The sequence below is a fragment of the Phycodurus eques genome, chromosome 2 (assembly GCF_024500275.1).
Source record: "Phycodurus eques isolate BA_2022a chromosome 2, UOR_Pequ_1.1, whole genome shotgun sequence".
Lineage (NCBI taxonomy): Eukaryota > Metazoa > Chordata > Actinopteri > Syngnathiformes > Syngnathidae > Phycodurus > Phycodurus eques.
Genome location: NC_084526.1, coordinates 26554215 through 26567807, shown reverse-complemented (window position 1 = coordinate 26567807; position 13593 = coordinate 26554215). Strand labels below are relative to the sequence as shown.

General features: G+C 43.2%; 2 protein-coding genes across 2 annotated transcripts in view; one reads left to right on the top strand and one right to left on the bottom strand.

The window, feature by feature from the left end:
* The window catches only part of cdh15 (cadherin 15, type 1, M-cadherin (myotubule)), a 21517-nt gene extending 14252 nt beyond the window's left edge, over window positions 1-7265 (top strand). Inside the window, exons 6-14 of the mRNA XM_061670128.1 lie at window positions 530-658; window positions 762-944; window positions 1369-1613; window positions 1707-1843; window positions 2116-2346; window positions 2477-2716; window positions 2978-3126; window positions 3504-3695; window positions 7049-7265. Coding sequence (XP_061526112.1) covers window positions 530-658; window positions 762-944; window positions 1369-1613; window positions 1707-1843; window positions 2116-2346; window positions 2477-2716; window positions 2978-3126; window positions 3504-3695; window positions 7049-7249 — 1707 coding nt within the window. The 3' untranslated portion in view covers window positions 7250-7265. The remainder of the gene's footprint in view (window positions 1-529; window positions 659-761; window positions 945-1368; window positions 1614-1706; window positions 1844-2115; window positions 2347-2476; window positions 2717-2977; window positions 3127-3503; window positions 3696-7048) is intronic.
* Window positions 4731-13593, bottom strand: part of spg7 (SPG7 matrix AAA peptidase subunit, paraplegin) — a 26862-nt gene continuing 17999 nt past the window's right edge. The window contains exon 18 of the mRNA XM_061670127.1: window positions 4731-5159. The gene's annotated coding sequence lies outside the window, so the exon portion shown is untranslated. The remainder of the gene's footprint in view (window positions 5160-13593) is intronic.

Below are 13593 nucleotides of genomic sequence, written 5' to 3'. Positions count from 1 at the left end.
ACTGTACACTCCACTCCAACAGTTTTATGGACTGATGAGACAAAAATGAACCTTTATCAAAGTGTTGGAAAGGCTAAGGTTTGGAGAAAGAAAGGATCTGCCCATGATCCAAAACACAATACACTGTACCACAAACATATAAAGCTGTAAAACTTAGTTGAATGTAGTGGCTTGGGCTTGCATGGCTATTTCTGTAAAGTTAATCTTCATTGATGTAACACATGATGGCATCTGAAAAATTAACTCATAAGTAGTCTGGAAAAACAGTTTGCGTAACAATTTAGACGCCACCAAACTGATTGAGAGATCTTACATCATGCAACAAGAGAATGATGAAAAACACAAGGACTTTATCAGGGGAAAGAAGTGTAAGGTTTTTGACAGACCAAGTAAATCTCCAGACTTAAACCCTACAGAGCATGCTTTCAGTCTACAGCAAAAATAAGCATGTGGCCACAGTGTTCCAATACTTTTGGTAGAGAGTTTAAATGTTATTGTTGCAGTTGAATCATATTGTCCTCTTTCCCAGGTAGTGAAGACCTTCAGGCTGATGTTACAAGTTGCAGATATGGGTGGCATGGGGCTGACAAGTGAAGGTGTGGCCATCATCCATGTCTCTGATATCAACAATCATGTTCCACAGTTTAACCCTAGCTCGGTGAGTCCTTCTTACAAGAATAGATCAGTTAGATGTTATAGATGACATGAGGAGAATCAGTACAAAATTTACTAGCTGTGTTATGTCTGTGTGATCCATTCAGTACAGCATGAAAGCAGTGGAGAACAGAATGAACTATGAGATTGGTCGTGTCAATGTGACTGACGTTGACGATCGTGGAACAGGAAACTGGGAGGCAAAATATTTCATCTCAAACGACCCTTACAGAATCTTTGCCATCACAACGGACAGTGTCACCAACCAGGGCATTCTGATGGTGGTGAAGGTAAAGTTGATCCAGTAATATAAAGTAAATATACTGTAGATGCATGACTTATATATTAGCTGATCACAACAAGTCCATGATTTACCTTTTATTTTTTTAATTGGTTTTACTACATAATTACAATATTGCATTCATTGGAATAATTTCAACAAAATATATGAAAAATAGTGATCGACCAGGATGTCTTTTGGAATCTTCTTAAATCAATGGCTATCGTTCCATCCATCCATCCGTTTTCCATACCGCTTATCCTCACTAGGGTCGCGGGTGTGCTGCAGCCTATCCCAACTACCTTTGGGCGAGAGGTGGGGTACACCCTGAACTGGTCGCAAGCCAATCGCAGGGCAGATATAATATAAACAAACAACCGTTCACACTCACATTCACACCTTCGGGCAATTTAGAGTCTTCAATTGTCTTGCAGCCCCTGGATTTCGAGGCACAGAATGAGCACATCCTGTTTCTGACAGTTGAGAATGTCAATCCACTGAGCGACAAGGCTCCTAACTTACCAGTGAGCAGTGCAATAGTGGTAGTCACAGTTGTCAATGAGAATGAAGCTCCACATTTCAGAGAAGACCCAATACAGATTGTTGTACCTGAGTCTGTGGCTCCTGGAACACTACTGAAAAGCAACATTGCATTTGATCCTGATAATTCTGACCTAAGGTATGAAGACATCGGTATAGTGATTTTTCATTCTATTCTTCGCTCATACTGGATGTGACCTTGAGCATAATTTTTCTGCTCTTTATGCTGCAGGTATGAGATAAGTAGAGATCCTGAGAGGTGGCTGGACATCAACAGACATACAGGAGACATTACTGCAAAGAGAACTTTCAACATGCGATCGCATCATGTTAAAAACAACATCTACGTTGCTATTGTCAAGGTTACAGGTCAGAATAGTCCTTTCTTAAAATTTTTATATTTTTAAAATACCTCAGCCAGACACTTCCATACACCGTCTGGACACCTACACATTTTAATGAGATAGGTCACAGGTGCTCCCAGGGATTTGCATGGGATTTGGGGCCCCACCACTTCAATGCTGTAGATTTCAAATATTATTTTCAAAGACTCATGTCAGTTATGGGCATTTGCTAATTCCCAAAATATAGATTGAGTAGGTTCTGCTACTAACATATGCTGCACTGCTTCACCTGTACAGATGTTGGCGGTGTGTCAACCACTGCCTACGTGGCCATCACGTTGAAGGAGACCAATGACTTTGCCCCAAAGCTCCTCCCACTGAGTGGCACCGTGTGCAGGGATGCAAGAAAGATGGCTTCTGGATTAGTACTGACTGCTGAGGATGACGATTTTCCTCCACATGCTGCACCATTTTTCTTTGAAATGCCCCATGATGTGTCAATGAACTGGACTCTCATTCAAGTCAATGGTAGGGTAATGGTATGGAAGAATGAGGACTAACAATGGCTATTGAATGTGTATGACTAATTCAGTCCACAGTTACCTACCTAAATCCTCTGACCTCTTTCAATCCCTGTGTGTGCCCTTTTTGACTTCAGACACCCATGCATTGCTGCAGCCTCTTGTAGACATAGAGGATGGAGAATATGCAGTCATGGTGTTGGTATCAGACTCTGGAAACCAAAGTCTCAGCTCTTACGCTCAGGTCAACGTCACGGTATGTCTCTGTGACTCATTCCGAGACTGTAAGTCTGAGGCGGGGGCAGTGTTCAGCTCCAGCATGGGGATCAGCTTGATCGCGCTTATTATCATCATGGCCAGTATTGGCCTCCTTCTATGTAAGTTACACTTTGAACATATTATTTATTGCTAGATTCTGGCAAAACATTTAAAAGGTTGACATAAAACAGTTTATGATTGTGTTCATGTGTCAAAACTACCATGTTAAAAGTAGAATGTAGTAGTTACTGACGATAGCACCTTTGGTTTAGAAATAATAATTTGGTGTTGAGATCCAATATAAGGGTGAGGGATATTGGACGTATCAAATAAATTCTTGGCCATGATATCATGATAATCATAAAGGTGTCGTATTGCAGTACTGCTCCTATTAGCTGTGGCGCTGAGCTCTTGTGGGAGACGGCATCATATCAAGAAAGGAACTGGTCTGCTTGGGGGTGATTCGGAAGATGACATCCGGGACAATGTCCTCAACTACAATGAACAAGGAGGGGGTGAGGAAGATGAGGTAAGGCTTCATAATTGATGATTTGGTATTATTAGAATCATGAAATGTATGTATTTTTTTCAACATAATTTAATCAAACATCCTTGGAAGGATAATAAGTTTATACTGTATGTGTAAAAACCTACTCACTTAAGCATCAAAGTTGCTCATGTCATGTGATTCATTTTCTGAGGATGTAGTGTATGGATTTCAATCTTTTGATGTCAAAAACAGCTGCCTCAAAGTTTCACAGTTACAAACCACAGTTCTTGCAGTTCTTGTATATTGCATTTCAAGTGGTGAGAGAAAAAGATGAGGACCAGTACAGAGAAAAGGAGATGGACATGTAGGAATGAGGGTGGTATGACAAAAAGATTTACCAATCCCTGTCCTTGCAGAACGCCTTTAACATGGACCTACTGTGGAATCCTCTTGATGCACCCTTGACCCCCACGCCATACTACGCAGGATCTGGTGTTCCTCGAGGCAAGCAGCCCTTCAGAAAGGATACACCACATGACCTGCCTTCTCCCATCTACCCTCGGAGGCCCCCAGCAGATCCCACTGACATCGAGGACTACATCTCTGATGTAAGATGCTTCTGTGAACATGACCAAAAACCTAGAAGTGTTTTTTTGACGTCCATACATCCTACATTTACGTTGTTTATTGGTGAAACAGATTCTCCAGGATCTAAAATAATCAATTTCCATTCAGTGTGTCTTATTGATTTGATTTCTTTTCAACAAATCATAGTTTTAGGAATACAAAACATCAGATTGAACAAAATAATAATAGATTTCTACATCACTTTGTTGTTTATACAAATACTATACCAAATACTGTAAGTTTGTCTTTGGTGATCTCTTTTCTCTAACAACACCAGGATTTGGAAACTCATACATCCTGTGCAGAAGTTAAAAGTTAACAGAGTGCATTTATAGAGATAGTTGGGTTCTAAATACTTAAATATAATTTCAAAGTTCATAACAACACTATTATTGAAATTGGCTGGTGTAAAAAAAGTCCACCGGGATAAGCTCCAGCTCATCCGGCGTAACTTTGATGTGAAAGGTGGCCGGGACAAAATATTTTTTGTGCCCCAACCCACCTGCCCCCTGACAATTTTTTTCCCACAATTTTACATCCATCAATTGGGTGTACTGGAGGGTCATATGCAGAGAAAAATTGTGTTTAAAACAGCCACTAGCAGCGGTTCTCGAAGCGTGGTATCTGACTCAATCGAGCGCAGGGGTGTCCCACTTATTTTTGTCATGGGCCACAGGTTTTCATCAGAGGGCCCTTATAACTATGAAAACCTTATAAATGTATCGTCATTTCAACATATTTCAAATAAACAATTGCCCCAGAAATTGATTGTTGCACATTAGAATTAGATTTGAAATCAGAACTCATGGAAAATTGTGGTACACAAATATTAAGTGAAGAACAATTGTTCACTTTATGTTAAAAAGGGATTTGTTGTAAACAATACATAAAAAATAATCTTGTAATAATATCTGTTAAAAGTAAAAAAACATGTTTTTAAAAAGCATGAAAATAACAAACACATTTAGCAAGAAACATGAAGTAAAGACAAGACTTTAATTGCTTTACAAGGCTACATGAAGTGTTGCAGATACAGTGTTGGCCAATGCACTGCTGTAATTGGCAGGGGTTTCCCGCGTGGCTCAGTGCTTGTCAAGTGTCAGTTTATTATCTTGTTACATTGTTTTTGGACAGTAAAAAAGTGCAAGGAACCAAAACTGCCATCTGAAAAAGGTGCAAGGGACATGTCCCCCCCTGTCCTCCCTCAAGGGAAAACTGCTCCAGCTCCTTCAAGTTTGATAGTCACTTACAGACTGGTACATGTTTTTCTCAAGAATATCACTGCATTTAGCACCAACCATCTTTCCCTCGACTCGTACCAGTTTCTCAGTGACTGCTATTAAGAAGCATCCCCTCGGCACATTGCTGTCACCACCATGTTTCATTGTGGGAGTGGTGTCCTTGGAGAGATGAGATGTGTTGGGTGCGCACCAGACTTAGTTTTCCTTGATTGAAAAAAACAAACAAACAAAAACATATGATATATATATTTTCATTTTACCTTCGATAGCAACCAGTCGTCCTGTCCCAGCAGCTGAAAAACACCCTCACAGCATGATGCTGCCATCACCATGCTTCACTGTTGGGACTGTATTGGACAGGGGATGAGCAGTGCCTGGTTTTCTCCACAAATACCTCTTAGAATTAAGGCCAAAATGTCCGATCTTGGTCTCATCAGACCAGAGAATCTTATTTCTCACCAGCTTGGAGTCCTTCAGGTGTTTTTTTTAGCAAACTCCATGCAGGCTTTCATGTGTATTACACTGAGGAGAGGCTTGTCGTGCCACTCTGCCATAAAGCCCCGACTGATGGAGGGCTGCAGTGATGGCTAACTTTCTCGAACTTTCTCCCACCTCCCAACTGCATCTCTGGAGCTCAGCCAGTGATCTTTGGGTTCTTCTTTACCTCTCGCACCATGGCTCTTATCCCCCGATTCGTCAGTTTGCCTGGACGGCCAGCTCTAGGAAGAGTTCTGGTCGTCTCAAACGTCTTCCATTTAAGGAATATGGAGACCACTATGCTCTTAGGAACCTTAAGTGCAGCACAATTTTATTTTTAGATCTGGGCACGGTGGACGACTGGTTAGCACATCTGCCTCACAGTTTTGGGGACCGGGGTTCAAATCCCGGCCCCGCCTGTGTGGAGTTTGCATGTTCTCCCGGTGCCTGGTTGGGTTTTCTCAGCAACCCTGAACTACAGGTTCCACCCTGAACTGGTTGCCAGCCAATTCCAGGGCACATACAAACAAACAACCATTTGCACTCATATTCACACCTACGAACAATTTAGAGTTGTCAATTAACCTACCATGCATGTTTTTGGGATGTTGAAGGAAACCGGAGTGCCTGAAGAAAACCCACGCAGGCACGGGGAGAACATGCAAACTCCACACATGCGGGGCCGGGAATTGAACCCTGGTCCGCAGAACTGTGAGGCAGACGCTCTAACCAGTGCCGCCCGTGCTCATTATATATTTAGCATATGATCCTGGCGCCCTCATACTGGTCAAAGGAAACTCAATCTTGCACCTTTCATCGACTAATCAGCTAAGCTTCTAACAAAATGTACAAGGGGAAATACCAGGTGGTTGAACAGTAACTCCTTATTTTTAAGTACTTGGAATTTATTTCTCAACTATAATTCTTTCAAGAAATGAACATGAGAAGAAAGTGTATTGCATGGAGTTTTATTGAAAATTTTATATGGGCGCCAGCATTAGCCACCAGTTTCTCAAGCCGCCTGAGGACCGCATTAATTGATTTCACACGGAGCTCTTGTGGGATGGAAGACATAACTTTTCGTATTCGCCCTTCAGGTTCTCCCAAAGTCGTTGTTTTGGTAGAATAGACTTGCCCCTTTAATCATCGAACATATACAAAAAGAATTGAGAAAAATATTACAACATATGAATAAATAAGTAGTTTAAAATAGGGAGTTACTTTTCAATCACCCTGTATAAAACTCTGTACCACATCTGAAGTCTCCCAATGTGAAGGGAGCTATGGTGTATTTTGATTGAAGAAGAAAGATTTTGTGTTTATTTATTAAAATCCATCCATTCATCCATCCACCCATCATGCCAGTTGACTGGGAAAGCGGCAGGGTAGACCCTGAACTGGTCGCCAGCCAATCAGAGGGTTTATTATTATTACCATTTTGTTTTTGAATGTTTTATGTTTTGTTTTGTATACAGTTTGTTGTATTTATTGGTATTTCTCATTTGCCTTACCTGGATAAATAAAGATTAAATAAAGCGAACTTTAAAATCTAAATAGCTTGTCTGAGAATGTGCTGAGACTTCTGCAGAAACGCCATGTTTTATTTGTTCCATCAGGGTCTGGACGCTGCAGATAAGGATCCTAACGTGCTGCCCTATGACACAGCCCTGATCTATGACTACGAAGGAGAGGGCTCGCTGGCAGGCAGCCTCAGCTCCATTGCGTCTGGCAGCTCAAATGAAGATCAGGACTATGACTATCTCAACGACTGGGGACCACGATTTCAGAAACTGGCCAACATGTATGACCCACGTTAGGTGGGAAGGTGACCTTTAAAGGAAAGTGTTGTCTGATTCCACACCTGAAAGCAAAACACTCCATGGTTTTGGGTGTGTCACTGGACAAATACGAGATATTATTATCTATCATTGTGTGCCTAAAGGTACCACACCATTATCTGGATTCAACTACATAGTAAAACACTATGGACTTAAACCTTAACAAGGGTGCTCAGGAAATAAAGCAGTCGGAGATGTGCATACTGCAAAGCAAACTAAATATGTTGAAGTGTTAGTCCATGATGGATTAGATTTTTCCCCAGACCTGGTTTGTTGGGGATGTATTTTTTTTTCAATGTTATTATTTTATTAGATTAATTTGCGCTCATGTTTTTTGTTTGATCATAAACCCTCCATTCCAGCATGTGTCACACCTTTTACACAAAACATCGCCCAACAAAACAAAAAGAGATTCACATTATTCTGGGTAGTTTATGTTAGGCTGAAGGAGGTACAGTGGGTATGGAAAGTATTCAGGCCCCTTAAATTTTTCACTTTTTGTTATATTGCAGCAATTTTCTAAAATAATTTAAGTTCAATTTTTTTTCCTCATTAATGCACACACAGCACCCCATATTCCATCAATCCATTTTCTGAGCCGCTTATCCTCACAAGGGTCGCGGGCGTGCTGGAGCCTATCCCAGCTATCTTTGGGCAGGCGGCGGGGTACACCCTGAACTGGTTGCCAGCCAATCGCAGGGCCCATACAAACAAACAACCATCCGCACTCACATTCACACTTACGGACAATTTAGAGTCTTCAATCAACCTACCATGCATGTTTTTGGGATGTGTGAGGAAACCGGAGTGCCCGGAGAAAAGCACCCCATATTGACAGAAAAAAACAGATTTGCTTTTGCAGATTTATTAAAAAAAAAAAACTGAAATATCACACAGCCATAAGTATTCAGACCCTTTACTCAGTATTTAGTAGACGCACCCTTTTGAGATAATAGAGCCATGAGTCTTTTTGGGAATGATGTAAAAAGTTTTTCACACCTGGATTTGGGGATCCTCTGCCATTCCTCCTTGCAGATCCTCTCAGAATCAGAATCAGAATCAGAATCATCTTTATTTGCCAAGTATGTCCAAAACACACAAGGAATTTGTCTCCGGTAGTTGGAGCCGCTCTAGTACAACAAACAGTCAATTTACAGAACACTTTGGGGACATAAAGACATTGACAAAAAACAATTGTGCAAAAAGATGCAGAGTCCTCTAGCACTTAGAGCAGTTCGAACGACTAATATTGCAATAGTCCGGTGCAATGACCATTGTGCAAAGGGCGCTGAGACTTCAAGGAGTGTATGCGGTTTAAAGTGACAAGTAGTGCGATCATCTGGGACAATGTCGGTTGTGCAAATGTTACAGATACTCCTCAATCAGTGTGCAAATGGAGCAGATGCTACTCTGGCATGAGTGGCCAGTATATGCAAATAGTGCAGCATGGCGAGACAACTACAGTGAGTGCACAAGTAATAAATAATTGGCCCCACAGAAATGTGACAACGAACTCAAGTCAAAAAATTGCCAGCTTGTTGTAATGGAATTATAGGTTAGGTGTTTAAGAAGTTGATCGCAAGAGGGAAGAAGCTGTTGGAATGTCTACTAGTTCTAGTTAGCGTTGATCGGTAGCGCCTACCTGAGGGAAGGAGCTGGAAGAGCTGGTGACCGGGGTGCAGACGGTCCGAGAGGATTTTGCACGCCCTTGTCTTAGTTCTGGCAGCGTGCAAGTCCTCAATGGTGGGTAGGGGGTTACCGACAATCCTTTCAGCAGTTTTGATTGTCCGTTGCAGTCGGAGCTTGTCCTTTTTTGTAGCAGCACCAAACCAGACTGTGATGGAAGAACACAGGACCGATTCGATGACCGCTGTGTAGAACTGTCTCAGCAGCTCCGGTGGCAGGCCGTGCTTTCTCAGAAGCCGCAGGAAGTACATCCTCTGCTGGGCCTTTTTGAGGACGGAGTTGATGTTGTTCGCCCACTTCAGGTCCTGAGAGATTGTAATTCCCAGGAACTTGAAGGTCTCGACGGTTGACACAAGGCAGCTGGACAACGTGAGGGGCAGCTGTGGCGAAGGATGCCTCCTGAAGTCCACGATCATCTCTACCGTCTTGAGCGTGTTCAGCTCCAGGTTGTGTCGCCCGCACCACAGCTCCAGCCGCTCCGCTTCCTGTCGATATGCAGACTCGTCACCGTCCTTGATGAGGCCGATGACAGTGGTGTCATCTGCAAACTTCAGGAGCTTGACAGTCGGGTTCGCTGAGGTGCAGTCGTTCGTGTAGAGAGAGAAGAGCAGCGGAGAGAGGACACAACCTTGGGGCGCCCCAGTGCTGATGCTGCGTGTGGATGAGGTGGCCTCCCCCAGCCTGACCTGCTGTGTCCTGCCCGTCAGAAAGCTGTAAATCCACTGGCAGATGGCAGGTGAGACGCTGAGCTGGAGAAGCTTGGTTGAAAGGAGTTCAGGGATGATGGTATTGAACGCTGAGCTGAAGTCCACGAACAGGATCCTCACGTAGGTCCCTGCACTGTCGAGGTGTTCTAGGATGAAGTGCAGTCCCATGTTGACTGCATCATCCGCAGACCTGTTCGCTTGGTAGGCAAACTGCAGGGGGTCCAGCAGGGGACCTGTGACACTCTTGAGGTGGTCCAGCACGAGACGTTCAAAGGACTTCATGACCACAGATGTCAAAGCGACAGGCCTGTAGTCATTCAGACTAGAGATTGCAGGTTTCTTGGGGACGGGAATGATGGTGGAGCGTTTGAAGCAGGATGGAACTTCGCACATTTCCAAAGATCTGTTAAAGATCTGAGTGAAGACTGGAGCGAGCTGGTCCGCGCAGACTTTGAGGCAGGATGGGGACACATGGTCCGGTCCTGTTGCTTTGTTAATCTTCTGTTGTTTGAAGATGCGTCTCACATCCTGTTCATGGATGGTTAACGCAGAAGTCAGAGGTGTGGTTGTGGTCGCGGGTGCGGCCGGGTTGGTGTGTGGAGTGAAACTGTCCTTTTCAAATCTGCAATAGAAGGTATTCAAGTCGTTGGCTAGTGTGCTATTGTTCTCAGCTTGGGGGGATCGTCGCTTGTAATTAGTCAGCGATTGGAATGCACGCCAGACTGATTTCGAGTCGTTCGCGCTAAACTGTTTTTCCAACTTTGCTGCATAGATCCTCTTTGCAATGTTAATTTCTTTAGTAAGCTGGTTTCTAGCTCGATTATACAGGGCCCTGTCCCCGCTCTGATATGCATCTTCCTTAGCTTGGCGAAGTTGCTTAAGTTTAGCAGTGAACCACGGCTTGTTGTTGTTGAATGTCCGAAATGATTTTGTTGGTACACAAACCTCTTCACAGAAACTGATATAGGATGTGACAGTGTCCGTATATTCATCCAGGCTGCCAGCTGAATTTTCAAAGACACTCCAGTCTGTGCAGTCTAAACAGCTTTGAAGTTCCATCTTTGCTTCATTGGTCCACTTTTTGACTGTTTTCACTGTAGGCTTCGCACATTTAAGTACTTGCTTGTACGTCGGTATTAAGTGAATTAAGCAGTGATCAGACGAGCCCAGGGCTGCACGAGGTATAGCACGGTATGCGTTTTTTACCGTAGTGTAGCAGTGGTCTAAAGTATTATTTTCCCTGGTAGGACAGTCGATGTGCTGCTTGTATTTAGGGAGTTCGTGGTTGAGTTTAGCTTTGTTAAAGTCCCCGAGAATAATGAGGGGTGAGTCAGGGTGTTTTTTTTCAATTTCGTTGACTTGTTCGGCGAGCGTTAGCAATGCGGCGCTCGTGTTAGCTTGCGGTGTGATATAGACTCCAGCCAGTATAAACGATGCAAACTCACGTGGCGCGTAAAATGGTTTACAGTTCAGAAACAGCGACTCCAAATGCGGGCTGCAGTGTGTGCTGAGCACCGTGACGTCCGTACACCATTTTTCGTTTATATGGAGGCATATCCCGCCGCCCTTCGTTTTTCCCGATGATTCCATGTCGCGGTCCGCTCGATGAATGTTGAAGCCGGGAAGCGTGACGGCGCCATCGGGTACAGCGTCGCAAAGCCAGGTCTCCGTGAAGCACATGGCCGCGGAACGTCCGAAGTCTTTACTGGTCTTTAACAGAAGATGAAGCTCGTCCATTTTGTTGGGTAGGGAGCGTACATTCGCGAGGTGGATCGACGGGAAGGCCAATCTGTGTCCTCTCTTGCGGAGTTTCACCTGAATTCCGGCTCGTTTTCCTCTGTGGCGCCGCTTCCGCATCCATGCGCCGAAAACAGCGGACGCCGCTCCGGTGAGTAACTCGGGGAAAAAACTGAGCGGATTTTCGAAAGTTGGTGACAGAAAGTCCGGAGTAGCCTCCTTGATGGTTAGCAGGTCTCCCCTTGTGTAAGTGAGTCGTGTAAGGTCTCCAAAGACGGACGAAAAACACAAAAACGAAGACAATACTAGAGAGCGCGTTACCGAGGCGGCCACACTGGTAGGCGCCATCTTGAAATTCCGGAGTAGCCTCCTTGATGGTTATGATGGTTATCTCCAGTTCTGTCAGGTTGGATGGTGAACCAGCCATTTTCAGGTCTCTCCAGAGATGCTGGGTTGATGATGGGTTCAAGTCAGGGCTCTGGCTGGGCCATTCAAGAACAGTCACGGAGTTGTTCTGAAGCCACTCATTCGTCATTTTAGCTATGTACTTAGGGTCGTTGTCTTGTTGGAAGGTGAACCTTCGGCCCAGTCTGGGGTCCTCACACTCTGAGAAGGTTTTCGTTCAGGATATCCCTGTACTTGGCCACATTAAGGATTTAAGGATTATGGAGGCCACTGTGCTGGTAGGAAATTTAAGTGCAGCAGACATTTTTTTGTAACCTTAGCCAGATCTGTGCCTTGCCACAATTCTGTCTCTGAGCTCTTCAGGCAGTTCCTTTGACCTCATAATTCTCATTTGCTCTGAGATGCACTGTGAGCTGTAAGGTCTCATATAGACAGGTGTGTGGCTTTCCTAATCAAGTCGAATCAGTATAATCAAACACAGCTGGACTCCAATGAAGGTGTAGAACCGTCTCAAGGATGATCAGAAGAAATGGACAGCACCAGAGTTAAATACATGAGTGTCACAGCAAAGGGTCTGAATACTTATGGCTGTGTGATATTTCAGTTTTTCTTTTTAAATAAATCTGCAAAAATTCCTTTTTCTCCCTGTCAATGTGAGGTGCTGTGTGTACATCAATGAGGAAAAAATGAACTTAAATGATTTTGGCAAATGGCTGCAATATAACAAAGAGTGAAAAATTTAAGAGGGTCTGAATACTTTCTGTACCCACTGTACATACTATAATTAATCAAATTTAGTTTTTCTTTCAAGTGTCGAAAGAGAATTAAGGTTTATCCTTAAGTATTTCATTCATATAAAAAATAAAATAATTATTTCATGCAGTACATCTATTTAAATAAAACTTTATTCAACCATTATGTATGCGCTTTTTTTACAGAAATCTTCTGGTCCAAACTAAAAACGTACACTCACACAAAAGTAAGTGAAAAGTCAGACCAATACTTCTATTGCCACTTCTGTTTGGCAAATTCTGTTATGACTTTTTGACCATAATTCCAAAATGTATATTTGGTGCAAACAGAACCCTGCTCATCACCAAAGGAACGTCATAGAGTGAAGCATGGTGGTGGCAGCTTCATGGTTTGGGGCGTTTTTTTTCTTCAGCTAGAACTGAGGTGAGGGAATTATGAGAAGTCCATCAAAAATCAGTGGGGTGATCTAAAGATGGCTGTGCACAGGAGATGCCCTCACAATCTGACAGATTTGGAGCATTTTAGCAAAGAAGCGACGGCAAATTTATCCACATCAATGTGCCACACTGACAGACACAAATCCCCGACAACCAACACCTTTACCAAAAGTGAGTGCTGTAATATATTGTAAGCTAGGGCTGCCCAATATTTTGAGCGATGTACGTGTGCACAATAGTCACATCTGCTGCGATGTTGGCGTTGTGGAATATGGTGAAGCAACTGTAACATTAAAAGTGACCAGCAGAGTGACCTGTTTGGACATGCTAATATAAATATTGCACACCTGTTCCATTTCCCATTTCATTCTTTAGAATGAAACCAGGCAGGCACGCGCCAGCTGTGTGAGTGCGTGATGTGCGCTCAGTGACACTGCGCAAATGGGAGTAAATGTGTTCTTTTGTAATACAGTCAAAATTGTAAAAATGGATTACTAGGAAAATTATTATTTGTATTAGAATGCATTAGTTAAAACACTGTATGAACACAGTGGAATTTATTTAGTTTTGTAATATATGAGTAGATAAATTATTTTGT